Below are 20845 nucleotides of genomic sequence, written 5' to 3' on the forward strand. Positions count from 1 at the left end.
TTATAGCGATAGCGGATCTCAAAAGGGACAGTTCAGAGCTCATCTGCTGCGTGCAGTGCAATTAAATTAATTCTCTCGCCCACAATACTTAGCCACGTCAAAATTTTATTATCAATACTTACCTGCGTGCTGAATGCACAGTTAAATTAAGAGCTTCATCGGCCATCAGCAAGAGAAGCTATAATTTATTATGTAACTTGAAGTGGTGCGTTACTAGCCCAGCGGCTAGTCGGGACAGCCGATTTGATCAGGCATTCCCCTAGCCGTCCGCACCGCGGATTTATATATAAGAGCACTGCGTGAGGAAGCAAGGCCCCAGTTCTCTCCAGACGCTGAATGACACGCCATCTGTGTCGGCAGTCGCGCCGCGCCGGTATCACTGCTACTAACAGCCTCGGATGCCGTAGTCAGTTACTCGAGATGCGCGTAACCATGAAATCATTTCAAGTGATTTTCATTTTCTAGCTTCAGTTTGCGTATTGTCGTATTTTCACGTGCCGTCGCGAGACAGACATTCTACCAACAATTTAGCGTGGCGTTTGATGAAATACTCTCATCAAATTATGGCGAGCATTCATTTTAACATTTAATTCGGACATTTATAGTTGCATCAGCGCATTAGACTCTGAACTGCTCTGATAGTTAGGTTGAAAGGATACTTGTGTTTTTACCAGTGAATTTCAGAATATACTCAACTATTTTGAAAAATCGTGTTTGATTATAAATTCCGGACAATCTCCTGATTCCTCAGAGCTACAAGCTGCAGCTATAATAGATTTCTCAGATAAAGTGGGCACTAGGAACTCTACGTACAGGCTTCACGTTTTGTTAAATCACTTTCTGGGGGCCTATAAAGTAAATAGAGAGCCAGTGTTGAGAACGGCGAAAGACAGCATTAACAACATTCTAATAGCCAGAAACTGACAACATTCAAACATTTGTACAGCAATCGTATTTCCCCCTTCTTACTCGCCGCCCCACAACATCTAACATATTGCACCACTTGTGAGCACATTCAATCACTTATTCTCTAGATAGATTAATACAAACTAATTTTATTAATTGCTTTTATTTTCCATACAGTTCAAATTAAAACTGCAGCGGATTACAACTTCTTGCGTTTTGCAACCCTATCCTCAAGACATAAATTATCCCTTTTATTTCTCTCACGGCAAATGGACTCCCGTCTGGAAGATTCCTCCTTAGGAGAAACAATGACGCTGGTATAGATAACCTTGCTACGTTTGGAATTGTTACCTCTCATATTTCCTCTTTCGAACTTGGACTCTTTTGTGTCGTCTGCCTCAATAATTCTTTTGCCAGGTCGAAGTGTAACAGTGCCAGGACCAATAAAATAAAAATATTTGTTAAATGTCTCTAAATTAAAACATTTTGGGCAAAGAATGATTTCTTCGCCACTGTCTATAATGTTATTGTCTCCGGCGCTGCTGCCTCCGGCGCTGCTGCCTCCGGCGCTGCTGCCTCCGGCGCTGCTGCCTCCGGCGCTGCTGCCTCCATCGCTGCTGTCTCCTTCGCTGCTGTCTCCTTCGCTGCTGTCTCCTTCGCTGCTGTCTCCATCGCTGCTGTCTCCAGCACTGCTTTCTCCGGCGCTGCTGTCTCCGGCACTGCTGTCTCCATTGCTGCTGTCTCCATCACTGCTGTCTTCTGTGCTGCTGTCTTCTGTGCTGCTGTCTCCAGAAGTGGCTGTACTCTGGCCACTTGTATTTCCAGCGGTGGTGCTACTTGCTTTTCTGATGACCGTTGTCGTATTTGCTTTTCTGATGACAGTGGTCGGATTTGTATTTCTGATGACAGTGTTGGTGCCTGCTCCACTAGCATTTCCAGCAAGGGTGACACGTGGGACATTGGTGTTTCTGGAGATGTTGGCACTAGGCCCACTGGCGCTCCCGGAGACGGTGGCGCTCGGGCCACTGGCGCTCCCGGGGACTGTGGCGCTCGGGCCACTGGCACTCCCGGGGACTGTGGCGCTCGGGCCACTGGCGCTCCCGGGGACTGTGGCGCTCGGGCCACTGGCACTCCCGGGGACTGTGGCGCTCGGGCCACTGGCGCTCCCGGGGAATGTGGCGCTCGGGCCACTGGCGCTCCCGGGGACTGTGGCGCTCCGGCCACTGGCGCTCCCGGGGACTGTGGCGCTCCGGCCACTGGCGCTCCTGGGGACTGTGGCGCTCGGGCCACTGGCGCTCCCGGGGACTGTGGCGCTCGGGCCACTGGCACTCCCGGGGACTGTGGCGCTCGGGCCACTGGCGCTCCCGGGGACTGTGGCGCTCGGGCCACTGGCGCTCCCGGGGACTGTGGCGCTCGGGCCACTGGCACTCCCGGGGACTGTGGCGCTCGGGCCACTGGCGCTCCCGGGGACTGTGGCGCTCGGGCCACTGGCGCTCCCGGGGACTGTGGCGCTCCGGCCACTGGCGCTCCCGGGGAATGTGGCGCCCCGGCCACTGGCGCTCCCGGGGAATGTGGCGCCCCGGCCACTGGCGCTCCCGGGGATGGTGGCACCCCGGCCACTGGCGCTCCCGGGGATGGCGGCACTCGGGCCACTGGCACTTCCTACGACTTCTTCCTTAGCTGCCTGGATGGTGATTATCTCAATCCACTGACTGTTGTCCCTGGTGGCAGTGGCATTGACATCGGTTCTCCCATGTGAATTATCAGTGGTTGTTAAATTACAATTGCCAACTGCACTGTTATGATGATGACAGCGACGATGGTGATGACAGCGATGATGATCTGGTGGCACTGCAAGATTATAATCAGCATGCACAGGGGCAACTACTGCCAGTGGTCTATTTCCTGTAGACGGCTGTGGACCAAGTGGAATAGGTTTAGCTTCTGACAGTTCTTCGGGTGAAGAAGTATTTGACTGGGACTGTGCTGTGTCTGGTGAACTTGTAGCATTTGGAAACTGGTTAGCGACAGGAGGATGGGTAGCTATGCGCATGCAGGATGCCCTACGTTCTACTTTTGTGGATCTGTTGGCTTCTGGTGGATGACGTGCTGCTGCTGTTCCTGCTCCTCTGCCTCTTCCTTCTGACTTGTACCCTCTTGAACTTGTTCCTGCTGCTGTGCCACCTGCATCACCACTAGGTCGACCTTGCCCTGCTCTTGCAGTGCCCCTAGCTTCTGCAGCTCCATCAGCTTCTACAGAACCATCTTTTTCATCATCCTCAAGAGATACTTCAATCCATACATATTCCCCTTCTCCATCAGCTTCACAAGGTCCTGCAAACCTATCATCTACTACATACCCACCAGGTCCTACATATCCATTATTTGTTATATGAATCTCTTCCTGTTCACTATCACCATTCAGACCAGTCCTTATCAGTTGTTCTCTACCACCTTCATCGCACACAGGAATAAAAAACTTTTGATCGTAGACAATTTTATGTTCTCCTTTGGAACCACGGAGCATAGAGTTGTAAATAGGACATTCTTTAACGCATTTTCTAGAGTACTGCCAAACTGGGAAGTGCTGTACATTAAAAGTAGTGATCCAATGGATGGTACCATTGCAGTTTTCATCTAGCGGTCCTCTAGTTCGAGGCGGTGTTCCGACAGGATAGCCACGTACACGTAGAACCATGATCGGAGTCGGCTGACCGCACGGTTTCAGTTTTCCATTAATCTTGTGAGTGCAGTCCCCTTATAAGTTTCTCTCGTTGATGTTCTTAGAATGAAATCTGGCAATTTTTAACCTGAAACAAATGCCAAAGATAACAATAATTAGTTGAAGCAAGCTTTATGATCATTTCGAGGAGAAATTCTCAAATGTATAGATCAGTCTATATTTATTTACATCTACCGCCACTGTGGAGAAGTAACTTAAGATTTTTTTCCTAGAAATGTTTTAATTTGTAACTCGTGCCACATAAAAAGTTGATTGTTGCATCATTATCAAGTCTACAAACTCAGTGATAGTAATGATATCTCATTTCCAATTTAATGAAGCCATTATACTGCAAAAACACCATGTAATATATTATAATGTCCGTGGCTAAATCTGTATGCCATATACACTGAAGCACCAAAGAAACTCCTACAGGCATGCATATTCAAATACAGATATATGTAAACAGGCAGAATATGGCGCTGTGGTTGGTGACGTCTATATAAGACGACAAGTGTCTGGCGCAGTTAGATCAGTTACTGCTGCTACAATGGCAGGTTATCAAGATTTAAGCGAGTTTGAACGTAGTGTTGTAGTCAGCGCACCCACGATGAGGCACAGCATCTCCCAGGTAGTGATGAAGTTGAGATTTTCCCGTACGACCATTTCACAAGTGTACTGTGAATATCAGGAATCCGGTAAGGCATAAAATCTCCAACATTGCTGTGGGCGGAAAAAGATCCTGCAAGAACAGGACCAACAACAACTGAAGGGAATCGTTCAATGTGACAGAAGTGAAACACTTCCGCAAATTGCTGCAGGTTTCAATGCTGGGCCATCAAAAAGTGTCCAAGTGTGAACCATTCAATGAAACATCATCGATATGGGCTTTCAGAGCTGACGGCCCACTTGTGTACCCTTGATGACTACTTGACACAAAGCTTTATGCCTCGCCTGGACTTGTCAAGCTGGTGGAGGCTCTGTAATGGTGTGTGGCATGTGCAGTTGGAATGATGTGAGACCCCTGATATGTCTGGATATGATTCTGACAGGTGACACATACATAGGGATCCTTTCTGATCACCTGCATCCATTCATGTCCACTGTGCATTCCGACACTGGCAATTCCAGCAGGACAATACGACACTCCACATGTCCAGAATTGCTACAGAGATGCTCCTGGAACACACTTCTGAGTTTAAACACTTCCACTGGCCACCAAACTTGCCAGACATGAACATTATTGAGCATATCTTTGATGCCTTGCAAAGTGCTGTTCAGAAGAGATGTTCACCCCCTTCTACTCTTACAGATTTACGGAGAGCTCTGCAGGATTAATGGTGTCAATTCCCTCCAGCACTACTTCACAGTCGCGTCCATGCCACGTCATGTTGCAGCGCTTCTGCATGATTGCCAGGGCCCTACATGATATTAGGCGGGTGTACCAGTTTCTTTGGCTCTTCAGCGTATTATAAAAATGGATGCATCATATTTCTGTAGCAAATTGTTACATCTGTTTGGTAGCCAAAGCCTTTTTGAGTCTAAAAATGCATTGCCCCGGGGCAGTAAAGTTAAATAAGAAGAATACTCCAAAAGAAGTTGTATCCACAACAATGAGATAGGTCATATTATTGGCCGATATTTCCAAGTCATGATTGTTGGGGAGTGAAAGGGCAGATAAAAGGTTTATTACGCTTCCACAGAATTTGTTAATACAGTGGTAGAAGTTGCGCACATGTGCCAGCAAGTCACCTCCTGTCCATTGCCAGAACAGGGTACATATACCAACACAGTGCACAAATAAAGAAATTGTTCTATAAACCCCATGTTCTACTTGAATGCTGCACCATTATGCATAATAGTAAACATCTCATATTATAATGGCAATCCATTCTTTCACATGTATGTTTCAACTGACTTTCTTGTGTAAATATTTGAGATTTGTTCAGTTTTTTTCTAAGTGTGATGGTGCGATTTTTTGCCAAAGGTGCAGTTTCGGTACTAAAGATTAGAAGTACTCGTATTGCTGAAACTGTCTGAAATAATGTACCTGAGGCTTGGAAGAAGTAGACAGCATGCAGAATATAAATTCAGCTGTAAGGTTATGCATGCCTGTATATGTCAGTAGCAAGGACTCATAGTTTGTACTGACACTTCCAACTTATCGATAAACTGCATGAAAAATTCAAACTGTCTCTCATACTTAAATAGCCAATATGGAAACGAGACTCCTAAAGTGACCTATATCTGATCTGTAGGATGAAAGGGCTCAGCACTGTTGAACAACTGATATTGGAGACCTCTAGGAGTGCTTGGATTCTCTTAGATGAGTTGCCACCAATTACTATGAATCATGAGAACAGTTTCAGTGAACCACATTTCAAACAGCATCTTAAACAGCCAAGGAATTAACATAAATGGACATTCATTATACCTAGAAAAGTGACTTCATCTACAAAGATTACTTGCAGAAAAAGCTGCTCTTCACTGACAAAAAAGCTATCAGGAAGCTTTGTTCATATACATAATAAGAAAACATTCATCAAACTAACTTATCACAACACCTGATAAAGCAAATGGCAATCACTGGACAGGCACAATTTTTTTTTTCCATGAAAAAAATAGGAGTTCAAGCTGTTTCATTCTGAAAATGGATGTCTGCTTATTTCTTGGTGGTATCAAGGGTATTACTCATTGACGTCTAGGTACAGAACAAAAGCAAAATTGCTGATTGGCTACTGTACTGCTCTTCAAGTGGCTTTGTCAGATTATGCAGAACAGCTGTGAACACTTCCTCTCACTCTGTCCTTGTCACAGTGTATGACCACATTCCCACTACCAGACACAGACAAAGTGTCATAACCGATTCTACTGTAAGAACCTTAGTACTTTCCAGACCTGACACATTTGAACATTCACCTTTTTTTGAGGTGAAGGAGTATCTTTGTGATAAATTTGTTGCACAAGATAAGGATCTCCAGAATACTGGTGTAAACCATATGAGTGTACAGCAAAGTACCACAAAGATACACTCAGCAGCGAAAATGGTTCAAGACATTCAGGATACAGTGATAACAAAATGAGAATTAAGTCATTTTGCTGAGCAAGAGGAAGGCTGGAAGATTAGGGATTAACCTACCACTGACGACATCATCATCTGAGATAGAGCACAAGCATGGTCACCATACAGATGGGAAATGGAATCATCCGAGTCCTTTGTAAAGGAACCATTTCGAATTTCATCTTAGTCACCTTTGGGAAACTAAAGAAACCAGAATCTGGATAATTGGTCTGGAATTTGAAACTCACTCCTCCCAATTGTGAGTATCTTGATCTGTCTGGGTGCCAGTACCACTGCACATGAGAATCTAGGGAATGAAGAAACTGACAGTGGTCAAACAGGAGTGTAATGTGAGATTTGTTACTAAAATATCCCATACCCAGCATGTAATAACTTCAATTATTAAGGTGGAAAGCCATATGTGAAACAGAAATTGATGGTTAGTGGAAGAAACTATGAGATTAATGAACATGACACTGACTACACAACTTAGAAAAACATGTAACGAACCTCTTAGAGAGATGGAAAGAAATGGTGTTAACTTCATTTGTAAAATAATTGCATTATTGAGTGAATTGAGAAAGAGTCAACTCAACATCCTCTGTAAACATGCAGAGACTGCAACATGTTCTGTAACGCCTGTTGCCAACTTTACACCCTTATGGTAGACAGTACAGCATTGTTAGGTAAAGATCTGTAAGTCACAAAAACACAGACCACACAGAAATTTTTTTTATATACAGCTGCAATATGCAGGACATATTGGCCTCATAGGTCCCACCACTGATTCAGTTACAGATAATCATCATCCCAAGTGTAGTAATATGTCATTCACGAGAGTTTCTCATTAAAAAACCCTAAGTGTTCCTCAGCCAAATATGCAATATTAAAAATCAATGAGAACAAATAAATTATACACATACACCTAAAAGTTAAAATGTGTATGTGCTACAACTATTCGGTCAAGCTCTGAAGTTTCAATTACAGTTTAAGATACATATGCTGACGGATACGCAAAAGATAGAAAAGTCATGTATAAACAGTAATGAACAGTGCAGGCTATATTACGGATACTATGCCGATTATTGCAACATCGAACCAAATTACTTCCCTGAAGGGTAACTTGCTCTGATGGATAAATTTGTGTGAAAGGAAATGCCCGAATTTGTAGCAGTATTGCTCAGCCCAGAAATATTTTTCAAATGTTAGCGGTTATGAAGCTGTTAAAGGATTCTAAGTCTCCAGCAGGTATCACAAACTTGTTTAATGACCAAGAAGACCCCTACAAGATTTTACCTCCAATGAAAATGTTTGGTATTTCAGTCTCCAACTGAATAAATGTATCAAGAGTTGAACAGCACTTCTTGGACCCACTTTACAAAGAGTTACTCAATTTTGATGTCTTTAATGACATGATCACACACCACTTGTTACAGCCTCTTCACTATGCAGCTCATCAAAGTAACAGTGGATACCTACTTGGAGATCCAGGACTTGTTTCATAGCTTTAAGAGGACATTACAATGGTCTCTCACTACATGCTGACCCCTTCTCCTCCACATGGAGAAGGAACTGTAACAAACATAATTCGCACTTGGTGGAATCAAGTACAACAGCCTCCTAATTCCAGTCTCTCTATGTGAGTAGAAAGCAGAATCCTATGCATACTGTATGTAAAAACAATAATATGCCACTCTTTTCGACAGGATAAGTTAAGAGCATTCTCCCTTTGAGCAAAGCAGTAATCACACTGATCTGCCTCTGGCAAAGGTCATTCTGACAGACACCAATATTGTGGTTGTTGAAGTGAATTCAGGAATTTGTCATGAAATGGGACAAGAGTTATCATGGTGGTCTCTGATAAGGTTAACCCCATCCTGTCATCCATATTTGGGATTTCTGTGGTTTCCCTAAATCAATCAAGGTAAAGGCCGTGATGGTTCCTTTGAAAAGGACACAGCTGGCTTACTTCCCTATCTTTGTTATATTCAAAGCCTGTGCTCTATCTCTAATAATCTCTCATCAATAGGCATTAAACCATAACCTTCCTGTAGTAGTTGGTTATAAATGGGTGGTAAGCAAGACTAGGGAAGAGAGTTGTATTTTGTTAGCAAACACACCCAGTCCAGTCACCCCACCCCTCTTTGAATTGTCAGCCTAAAGCTCACCTATTTTATAAGTCTCGAATCCACTCCCACACTAGTAAAATCAATAAGTCATTCTAATGGCGAAAGTGCTCTCAATGTTTTCTTATCTTGGTGGTGATTCCAGGGTGACTGAGGAAAGCTTGTAGAATGGATCATTCCTTGGAATATATGTCTAATTCCATTTCAGAGCCATCCCCTTCCGATGTTGGGTTTTTCTTTAATAAAGCTTTATGCTTTGCACCAATTCACTTCTTTACTTGAAGAAGGGAGTGTAGGTTGTTAGGGAAGTGGATCACATCTTTCCATATTAAAACAACCCTCATTAAACAAAGGGTACTGTATAATTCTATTAATATGTTATTATTACAAAGCATGGTGGTCTGTTTATTTGAGTCAAATTGGGAACACTATTTCATACGCAGACAATGGAATACACATTTTCCTGGGTGAATATACACTATACCCGAGTTAATGTACTTTTTTTCATGTTATGTGACAACACACTTTCCCTCAGACCCGTAAAACTTGTGGTGCCGATGAGGTCGACACCGGCATCGATATACGTTTGTCTCTAGACTCCGTGCATCGTCTTTGGGTGCTGAGCATGGTCTTTGGGTTTTTCCGCCATGTCAGTTCTTTGTGAGCCTTTGATGTGTTTAGGTGAATAAACGAACTACTGTTAAATTGGTGTTGTTTGGTGTAACCCACCCGAACATCCACCTCACTGGAGACCCCAAGTTGTAACGTCTTCGGTTTTCACCTTTTTACTGTGTCCGCGACCTCCGCGTCTGTTATTTTCGCGTGTATTACATTGACACAGCATTCGCACAATGACTTCGGCCCAGCGCATAATGCCGGATTTTGTGATCGACATGCGTCATGTTGCGGGCGATGTACACCTGCCAGGACTGCAACATGATGCCTCTCACTCCACGATTACGCCGATTTCACTGGACGTTTTCAAGCCTGCAACAGTAAGTGAAGTTAGGAGTGTGCATGACTCTGGCTATCAGACGCCTTTGTTCCTGCCACATGTGCCATCCCTCGTTGACGGTGCAGTTACCTCTTACGGATCTCCGTGCAGTGCGGGACCAATGCCGATTTCTGCAAATGCTTCGTTGGACAACCTATCACCACAAGGACAACGATTTGCCATGCCGCAATCTGTGCAGTACCACGCAGATTCCTGCCACGTGGCTGGAACTGCTTCGTTCACAGGTCAACCTCCTCAGCATCTGACCATGCCCGTGCCTGCCTCGGTTCAGCATCAGCACATGCCTTCCTACTTCGATACCTCGGCCTGCAACAGGAACAATAACTTGTTATCTGTGCCTGACCTCCATCTCCGTCCTGCTGCTACGCCTCAGTGTTTTGTGCCACGACATTCACCTTATCCGTACACCATTTTGAGTGGAGTGACTATGAACAGTGAACATTCACACATTCCATCCCAAGTTCGACATAATTTCCCACACTGTGCTTCTGGACAGCCTGCACCTCCGCAGCATCCCTGCAACACAGGTGGCCCTGGCTCTGATCATACGTCGAGCTTTCCGCAGACTAACATGCGTTCTCAAACTCTGAACTTTTTCTCACCTGTCACCCTCGCGCCAGCTCCAGTCAACCTTCCGCTACCATTCTCGGCACATCTCGGTGCCTCATCCGCGTCGGTCTTCCATGATGTGTCAATCTGAACACACCCGCAATGTGTTGAGCTTCCGCAAGCGACACATTACGGTGTCTCACCCGTGCCAGCCATCCACGTCGCGACGGATTGTGCTCAACCACAACGCGTCACCTTCACGCTGCCACCCGAACAGCCGTCGTCGCCACATTCCCTGGAGGCACACTCTCCTGGAATACTACAGCAACAACAGCTCGTTTCAGGCAGTGCCCCGACGAACTCAACTCAGCCTGTTCTTCCAAACATTCTACAACACTTACTGATGCTGCTGCCATTTAATCCCGACAGAGCAACAACCTGGTTCAAAATTGTGGACGAAGTGTTTGACCATTACAAACTGACGAGTCAACCAGGTTTCTGTGCCTCATCACCCACCTGCACGACAAGGACGACTTGATTGCTGACCTGGTCGACGCCCCGGACTCAGCTACCCAGTACACTCTAGCCAAGAAGACAGTTCTAAGTCAGCTTGCACGCTCAACTGAGGTAACAATACGGCAACTGCTCCACATCGAGCAACTAGGCAACGACAAACCTTCCCAGCTCTGGAGACGGCTATGTGCCCTGGTCAGCGACGATCTACTCTCTGACACAGCTCTCCTCGCCATCTGGTCAGATAAACTATCTCCTCACATCCGCTTTGCTCTGGCTCAGAGGTCTCCCGAACTTGTCGAGCAAAGAATGACAATTGCTGACAAGCTACATGATGCATCACTGCTCTATTTCACCAGCCACTGCCAACCTGACAAGTCTCAGGTTCAGGCTGATCGTCCTGTGCCTGGGGCCGCACTGTACCGATTGTTCCGCTCACTCCGGGAAGCAGTAAACAAGCAACTGGGACATCACCGGCTCCGCCAACGGTCACACCCCCTCCTGCAGCCGAACCTGCTGCAGCCACCAAACCTCGGCCACCGCCTCTGGCTACAAACTTTCCGCAGGAAATGCAACCGCACTATCCATACTGTTACTTCCACACACGGTTTGGTGAGGCGGCATGGAACTGCAGACCACCCTGCTGCTTCCCAAACGCAAATCGCAGGTAAGTCCGGGTGCCGTCTCCTGCGCACATGACAGGCACCCCCCAGTGCTCCATTCTGTCCGGGAACGGCCGGATAATTGCGGACGACTTTATATTAAAGATATTTCGTCGGGACACTTTTTCCTAGTGGACACAGGCGCTGATGTTTCGCTGCTGCCTACCTCCTTAGTGTCGTTGAACATCCGCCCTCATCATACTTCACTGCAAGCCGTGAATTCAACTAAACTACAATGCTCGGGTTCAATTTGCCATGTCGTTTCATTCTCCGCAAACTGCAAACTCGAGTGGACTTTTTTAGTGTGCGAAATTGATGAACCTATACTAGGCATTGACTTCTTGCGACACCACAAACTTTCACCGGACCTAGTGCGAAACACCATGTTTTATCACCCGTTCAAGACTCACTTCCCCTACGCTCCGTCGAGCAAACCCCCACGTGACACATCAGTCCAAGCTCATCTCATCTGTACATGCTCGTCTCTGCCGACGACGTTACAAGAAACAATGCACAAGTGCCTTGTCGAGCTTGAAAACGTCGCACGCCTACACAAGGAAAACTTTGAGCTCTTCCTCCAGCTCCACGAAACTCAGCTCCAGCTCTCCGATGCAGCAAAGGAATTACAGACACTACAGCAAGGACAATGCAAGGTCAGTAAGTGCGCCGAATCTGCTTGCAGTCCCAGAAATCGAGCCTCCGTGTGCTTACCTCCCGCTACCCCTCGCAACTGTGCTATCAAGTCTGCCATAACGTGTACTGACAGTTCCGCAGGGCCACACCCCCTAAACACGGCAGCGTTTGACACTCAGCCGGACACAAGTGCGCATGCGCAACGAGTGTCGTGTTCCCGAACTGACGGCTCCTATCCCGCCCCTTGTGGACAGCATCTCAAACTATGCAACCTTGGCTCCTGCTCGCTGCTGTGCGACTGCCACTGAAAACACAAACAGTGCACTCATGCCAAGCGCTTCCCCCATGACCGTGCTCTCGGACAATGGACTCACTAACGGCTCACGAACTCTACTGAGCTCACCTGACCATGGTGCCACTGCTTCGGGCCGGCGGCCGTCTTGTTGCGTTAACTCCTGGGACACTTTTCCGCCTCGGCTCCTGTTGGATCCACTGAGTGGCTCTGAACACCAAGACCACGCCTCGCCTGCCCCGCCCGCCACAATTTGTAAACAAACCGCCTCCCGCGCTGCCGGCAACATTTCTGTCGTCACCAATGGCACGGCTCACAAGCTTCGCCTCACGCCATGTCCCCCAATCTCCAGTAAACCACGTCGACTTTGGACCGAGCGCCTCTCAGACCTTAAAAATCAGATCTCTGAACTACTAAGCTCCGGTGTCATTGAACCCTCTGCCAGTAGCTGGTCTACGCCCATACATATGACACCCAAGAAAGACGGGTCCTGGCGCATGTGCGGACACTACCGTCGACTAAATGCTAGAAAAATTATGGACACCCACCCCATACCCAACATTGCCGACTTTACCAGTTCCCTCGCACGCGTGACCATATTCTCTGTCATTGATTGCAAACGGGCCTACCACCAGATCCCCATGGCACCTCAAGACATCAAGGAGACAGCAATCACAACCCAGGTCGGGTTATTTCAGTTTCGATTCATGCCCTTTGGTCCGAAAAACACAACCCAGACCTGGCAATGCTTCATCAACGAAGTAATATTCAAACTAAAATTCTGCTTTGCATATCTTGATGACATTCTTGTGTTCAGCTCCTCCGTCGAGGACAACATTCGACATGTGCAAACTGTTATGAACACTCTCGCGGCAGCAGGCATAGAGACCAACCGGGACAAATTGCAGCTACATCAACCCGCTGTCACTTTTCTTGGTTTTCGGGTCTCTGCCGACGGTATTTCGCTGCCCCCTGAGAAAGTACAAACAATACTGAACCTACCCAGACCTTCGTCATTCAAAGAGCTCCAGTGCTTTCTGGGGACGGTTAATTATTATCACCTCGGGCTGCGGAGATTCAGGCTCCACTGACAGATGCCTTGGCAGGCACCAAGACTTCTGGATCTCGGCCCGTTCCGTGGACCCCTGACTGACTCTTTCACTGCCCTCAGAAATCTTCTTGCCTAGGCCTGCACCATTGTGCATCCTCATCCCAATGCACAGCTTTTCATCACCACAGACGCAAGCAATACTGCCATTGGCGTGATCCTTAGCCAGACAAATCAACGGCCAAACTTCGCCTCTGCAGTTCTTCTCGCGCAAGCTCACCAATGCACAACGGAAATATTCCGCGTTTGACAGGGAGTTGCTTGCGGTCTATGAAGTGATTAAGCATTTTAAAACAGATGTTGAGGGACACCCTTTCCATGTTTTAAAGGACCACAAACCCCTGGCTTGCGGCCATTACAAACCCGCCAGCTGACCCGCCTCCTCGCCGCTTCAGATACATGGACTTCATATCTCAGTTCACCACCGATGTCACACACATAAATGGTGCTGACAATGTAGTTGCTGCTTTACTTTCACGAATCGATACCGTCCATTCGCTGTTCTACCTCTCTGAACTGCCTAACCTCCAACCCGCTGAGGAGGAAACACAAAACCTGATTTCAGACTCTACTTCTTCACTACACTTCATCCGCACCACCTTCCCTGGCATCTCTGGTGAGATCTGGTGTGACGACAGTACGGGCATGTTACGCCCCCTCATCCCAACCAAGCTCCGTCGAGCTGTCTTCAACACATTGCATAATTTAGCCCACCCCAGTATTCGTACGTCCGCCCACCTCGTAGCGGAGCGCTTTGTGTGGAGAAATGTCAACAAGGACTACCAGCAATGGGCACGCTCCTGCGTCGCGTGCCAACGCTGCAAAGTACACAAGCACAATTCACCCCCCCCCCCCCCCCCCGCTCCTTTTTGATCCCTCCTGGGCGCTTCCAGCATATTCACATTAACATTGTTGGCGCTCTCTCCCCCTCTAACGGCAATCATTATGTTCTCTCATCTATCAACCGAACAACTCGCTGGGTTGAGGTTGCCCCCCTCCCCAATATTACGGCAGAAACTGTTGCTCAAGCTTTCGTCGAGTCATGGGTATCGCGTTTCGGATGTCCAGCTATCATCACGACTGACCAAGGCAGACAATTTGAGTCGGCCCTGTTCAACGGGATTTGTAACATTTGCGGCATCTGGTGCATCCATACCACAGCATATCATCCGCAAAGTAATGGGCTCACTCTCAAGGCTGCTCTTTGATGCAACGACTCTCTATGGACGGAGGCCCTTCCCCTTGTGCTACTTGGCATTCGTGCGATCTATAAGGAAGACCTCATAAAGGCACAATAGCCGAGTTCGTATACAGCTAGAACATTGTTCTCCCTGGCGAACTTGTGAGCCCTTCCGTTTCTCTCCCTCAGTCTGATTTACTTTCCTTCGTGGACCGCGTCAGACGCCACTTCGTCAACCTCCACATCCCTCCGCCCGCCAACCATTCCCGCCCTAAGGTTCACGTCCCGAAATCTCTGGACAATTGCGAGTACGTCATACTCCGAGATGACACTGTCCGTGCTCCCCTCCAACCTCTATATCCCGGCCCATACCCAGTTCTCTGGCGCTCAGCCAACACCCATGACATCCAGATGAAAGATTCAGCTGTCACAGTCTCTCTCAACAGACTTAAGCCTGTTCATGGCGAGCCTTCTTCTACCCCCCTTCAGGCCACGACCACGCCACTCACTGTCGTGGCTCACGACTGGTGTCATCTTTCCATGAATAGAGCGTAGGAAAATTGGTTTACCACTATGACAAATAACTGAACAGTAGTGGCAACTATTTAGAAAAACAGTTTAAGAAATGCTTTTCTTGTAAAAATACATTTTGTTCGAAAAAAACGTTTTTATGAGTTTTTCTCCAACCGTGTCTTAATTCCCAGACATGTCTTTTATAACATTCCAGTGTACCTCTTAATGGTGTCAGTTGATCATCCCCTGCTCACAAATCCCAAGTTTGCCAAACCTGAATTCAACTGTGACCATCCAGGATAACAAGCAGAGCTTAGTAATGAGGCACTGAGAATTATCTCCCTCACACGCATGTTCTGCATCAGACCAAATACTCTGAGAGCGATTAAAATCCCACCAAGGCTAAAACAATGGAAGATCTCGTTTTTCCTCCTCAAAGTTACAAGGTGCCACAGGCAGTACTTAATGAACAGCAACGAAATTCAATCTGAATGGAATCAGGTACACAACAAAAATTGTGAGAAGTCAACAAAAAGCAGTTGGAGCAATTTTATTATTGAATATTTTACCAACAAGAAATGGCACTGCAGAATTAATACAGGATACGAATTTATAAATTTCCTTTACTTCACGCCTATGGTCACAAATTTTTATGTCATCGGACTACCAGTTTTGTTGTATAACGACCATTTTCTGATCTGCAGTAAAACATGGGAAAAACATAAATACAACAAGCAGATTGTCTACAGCTTAAAACAATAAAATAGACCGTGATGAAAAGTATTATTGACATACATGCGCATTTGCGCGCTTTAATTATGATGAGGCATAACTGTTTTATAAAAACATACCCCAATATACTGGAGCCATAGTGGCATAGTCAAATGCAAAACAAATCAGAGTCAGCATTGTCAAACATATATTAATAATAGTATATATTGTGGTGTCACTGCCAGACACCACACTTGCTAGGTGGTAGCTTAAATCGGCCGCGGTCCATTAGTACATGTCGGCCCCGCGTGTCGCCACTGTGTGATCGCAGACCGAGCACCACCACTCGGCAGGTCTCGAGAGACGTACGAGAACTCGCCCTAGTTGTACGACGACGTTGCTAGCGCCTATACGGACGAAGCCTTTGCTCTCATTTGCCGAGAGACAGAATAGCCTTCAGCTAAGTTAATGGCTACGACTTAGCAAGGCGCCATTAGCCTTACATAGTTTGATAGTTATCGTATGAAATGTCTCATCTAGAATGCTGTATTCACAACAAGGATAAATAAAAGTTAAGTATTAGAGGAGCTGCATACTTTTCTTATTAGAATTCACTACTTCTCCTGTTCCAGAATTCACGCCCGTCTGCGTTAGATAGCGTGCATTTCAGCCTCCTCTATCTACAAGGTGTTGGCACATTCACCAACACATCATTGGCGACGAAGGAAAAGTGTTCTTTCTGATTGCTTACATTTACTTGTGTCATGGCTTCGCCAGATGTACTGTCCGATTTTATCGCTTGCAGAATCAGCAGACGCAGGCGTTATTGGATGCCCTGGGACAGCTCGTCCAGGGTCAACGTGCGCTGCAAACCGATGCGGCCGCCGCCGCTTCATCGCTACCGCAGCCACCACATGCGGTTGCACCTCCGTTTCGTAGCTTTGACACTGCCCACGAGACCTGGCCGGAGTGGTCTCGACAGTTCGGCTTCCATCTAACCGCCTACAGAATTCAAGGTAATGAGCGGCAGCCGTTTTTGCTTTCTTGTGTCGGTGTGTCCACCTACCGTGTGATAGTGAAATTGTTTCCCCGACGCGACGTCACAACTCCGTCCTACGAAGAAATTTTGTCTGCTTTAGATGCCTATTTCAAGGAAACAGTCAATGTCGTTGCAAAAAGGTATACGTTCTTTCGTACCAAACGTACGGCCGGTCAGACTAATAGGGAGTGGGTTGCAACATTGCAAGGACTTACTAGGGATTGTGATTTTGCATGTGAATGTGGACTTCTGTATTCAGATACTATGGTGCGTGATGCAATAGCACAGAACGTTTCTGATGTTCGCATACGGGAACAGATTTTGAAACTAGTTAATCCCTCCCTTCAACAAGTGATAGACATATTGGATAGGGAAGACACACTTGACTTTGCTACGGAATCATTTGAAACTTCGCCAGCTGTGTGTCGCATTGACCGGCCTGCCGGGCGCGCAGCACGGGACGCTAAACGGCCCTCGCGCCCGTCCGCACAGCTGCAGCCTAGCTCGCAAACACGTGTGCCGCGTCAGCATGCCAATGCCGTGCTCAAATCATGCCCGCGGTGTGCAACTCGACATTCGCGTGACAATTGCCCGTCACGCCAAGCTATTTGCTTTTACTGTCATAAGAAAGGACATGTTCAAAGGTTTGCCAGAAAAAGCTGAGATCAGACAATCAAAACCACTCCAGGCCCTTTGCTTCGCGCCGGAAACGAACCAGGGACAATCAGGCTCGTGGACCTTCGCCCATGGACATTCATGTCGTTAATTCCACCCCGTCCAGTGCCACTTTATCTAACAGTGACTGTGTTCGTCCCACAAAAAGTGTGCGTCGACGTCGCCGGAAATCCAGTAAAGTCGCAAGTGCTTCTGTACCTGTATCAGTTCAAATTGCACGTGAAAGTCGCTCTTGTCGTCAGCAGGACAATAAACTTTTTGTAGACTTAGACTTTGGAGGCAAAGTGATACCATTCCAGCTCGATACCGGAGCTGCAGTTTCATTGCTCAATCAAGACACGTACAAACAGCTGGGCAAGCCTCCGTTGCGTGCCGCAAATGTTCAGCTCAATAGTTACTTAGGACAGCAGATACCTGTGTTAGGACAGTGCAGCCTTCTTGCCACATACAAGGGACAAACAAAACTTGTGTCATTTTACGTTCTTCGTTCTTCTACTGCAGTGAACTTGTTTGGTTTAGATTTATTTCAGTTGTTTAACATGTCTATAGTCAATCAGGTCCTACCCGTGAATCAGACTGTGCCTTCCGCCAGTGTTGCTAGTCTTTGTGAAGAATTTGCAGACATTTTTGCACCGGGCCTTGGTTGCGCTAAGAACTATGAAGCACATTTGGAACTGAAAGTTAACACGCATCTTGGATTGTACCGATTCAAAAGACTGCCATTCGGGTGTGCATCCGCCCCTGCATTGTTTCAGCAATATTTACAAACTGTTTGCGGGTCGGTCCCTACTGCTGCGAACTATCTGGACGATATTGTGATCTCCGGAAAGACAGAAGCCGAACATTTAGCCAACCTACGAACGTTATTTCAGGTCTTGCGACAAAATGGTCTTCGCTTGAGGAAGGACAAATGTGTGTTTTTTGCTCGTGTTTGGTGTTACTAAGTTCCATGATTTCTTGTATGGTCGTCACTTTAGCATCATCACAGACCGCAAACCGTTGACATCGCTTTTTCATCCGAACAAGCCTGTACCTCCACGTACAGCGCAGAAATTCATTCGCTGGTCTCTTTTCCTCTCGCAGTACCGCTACGATATCTTGTATCGGTCCACTGCTAAGCACGGAAATGCTGATGCGTTGTCCCGTTTGCCTGTTGCTGAGGATAAAGCATTCGATTCTTCCGAACTTGCTTGCATGTTCATTGATTCGGAAACCGATGATGTGGTCGCATCGTTTCCGATTGATTTTCGTCGTGTCGCTACAGCCACAGCTGCTGACCCTGTCCTTGCTACTGTTTTGCGTTTTGTTGCTACGCAATGGCCCTTGTCAAAGTCACGGATCGAGGATCCGTTGGTTCGCCGATTTTTTGCTCACAAGGAGAGACTTTTTGTACGACGTGGTGTTCTGTTGTTGCGTTCGGATAATGATCAATCCAGAGTCGTGGTCCCACGTTCGTTACAGTCCTCTGTCTTACGGCTTCTTCACCAAGGACATTGGGGTATAGTGCGTACAAAACAACTTGCTCGTCAGCACTGTACTAGGTTCGGAATCGATGCTGCGATTACGAATATGTGCTCTTCTTGCGTGGCATGTGCCGAACAACAATCCGCCCCGCCGCGGAAATTCTTTGCATGGCCAAAAGCCACTTCCCCTTGGCAACGCTTGCACATCGATTTTGCTGGTCCATTCTGGAATGCTCGATGGTTTGTTGTGGTGGATTCCTTCAGTAATTTTCCTTTTGTTGTCCGGATGTCTTCCACGACGTCATCTGCCACCATCCAAGTGTTGTCCGCTATTTTTTGCATTGAAGGTCTTCCCCAGTCTATTGTTTCCGACAATGGCCCACAATTCATGTCCGCAGAATTTCAGTCATTCTGCAAGGTCAATGGTATTCAACATCTGACATCCGCGCCGTTTTCGCCTCAGTCAAACGGTGCCGCTGAATGGTTGGTCCGGACTTTCAAGTCACAGATGTTGAAGTTGAAAGAGTCGCATTCTAGGGAGGACGCGTTGTTGCTCTTTTTGTCTTCGTATCGCTCTCAGCCCCGCGATGGTCGCTCGCCGGCTGAGTTGCTCCATGGTCGTCCTCATCGAACCTTGATGTCTTTGCTGCATCCGCCGCATCAGGTTCCAGTGCAGCGGCAGACTACTGCTTTTGCTCCTGGCGACGTTGTTTTCTATCGCAACTATCGCGGTTCACGGCGTTGGCTCGCAGGGCGCATTCTTCGCTGCCTCAGCCGCGCGATGTATTTGGTTTTGGGGGCCTCTGGTGAGGTGCGTCGGCATCTCAATCAGCTGCGCCTCTGTCGTTGCCTGGGTTCTGCCGCTCCCCGTCTGCTTTCAGCGACGGTGCCGTCCGGTCAGCGCCCTGGGGACCCATCTACTGGCTCGCCTCATCCCCAGGTGTTACCGACGCTGCCTTCCGTTTTGCCTCATGGCGACGCGCCGCCGCCGCCGCCTCTTCTCCCGCCGGCGCCGCCCGCAGTGGACGCGTCGCTGCAACCGCCTGGCGCCTCCCTGGGTCACGCGCCGCCGCTCGCTTCCCGTGACCAGATGTCCTCCACCATGGAACTCTTGCCCGCTCCGGACCAGATGTCGTCATCGCGCGTCGGATACCCCGACGCAATGGAGGTCGATCCTTCGGCCCCTCCTGTCTCATTACGGGCGCATACACCGCATGTTGACGTGCACCCTGGACTAGGTTTTCAGGCGTTTCCTAGCTCCCCTCGGACCGAATGTCCGGGTGCGGGTGGCACAGCCTCGCCTGTTGTTAGGCTCCCCACCTCATCGCATACGTCAACATGGGGTCCTCCCCACGGCGGGCGGGAGCCTTATAACACGACCGTTCGCCGATTTGCGGGGGAGGAATGTGGTGTCACTGCCAGACACCACACTTGCTAGGTGGTAGCTTAAATCGGCCGCGGTCCATTAGTACATGTCGGACCCGCGTGTCGCCACTGTGTGATCGCAGACCGAGCGCCACCACACGGCAGGTCTCGAGAGACGTACGAGAACTCGCCCCAGTTGTACGACGACGTTGCTAGCGCCTATACGGACGAAGCCTTTGCTCTCATTTGCCGAGAGACAGAATAGCCTTCAGCTAAGTTAATGGCTACGACTTAGCAAGGCGCCATTAGCCT

At 47.7% G+C, this 20845-nt stretch overlaps 1 protein-coding gene across 1 annotated transcript in view; it reads right to left on the bottom strand.

The window, feature by feature from the left end:
* Positions 1 to 1105: 1105 nt before the first annotated feature.
* Positions 1106 to 20845, bottom strand: part of LOC126249514 (autotransporter adhesin BpaC-like) — a 119566-nt gene continuing 99826 nt past the window's right edge. Inside the window, exon 4 of the mRNA XM_049951166.1 lies at positions 1106 to 3716. Within this exon, the coding sequence (XP_049807123.1) occupies positions 1106 to 3604 (2499 nt within the window). The 5' untranslated portion in view covers positions 3605 to 3716. The remainder of the gene's footprint in view (positions 3717 to 20845) is intronic.

This window comes from Schistocerca nitens, chromosome 3 (genome assembly GCF_023898315.1).
Source record: "Schistocerca nitens isolate TAMUIC-IGC-003100 chromosome 3, iqSchNite1.1, whole genome shotgun sequence".
Classification (NCBI taxonomy): domain Eukaryota; kingdom Metazoa; phylum Arthropoda; class Insecta; order Orthoptera; family Acrididae; genus Schistocerca; species Schistocerca nitens.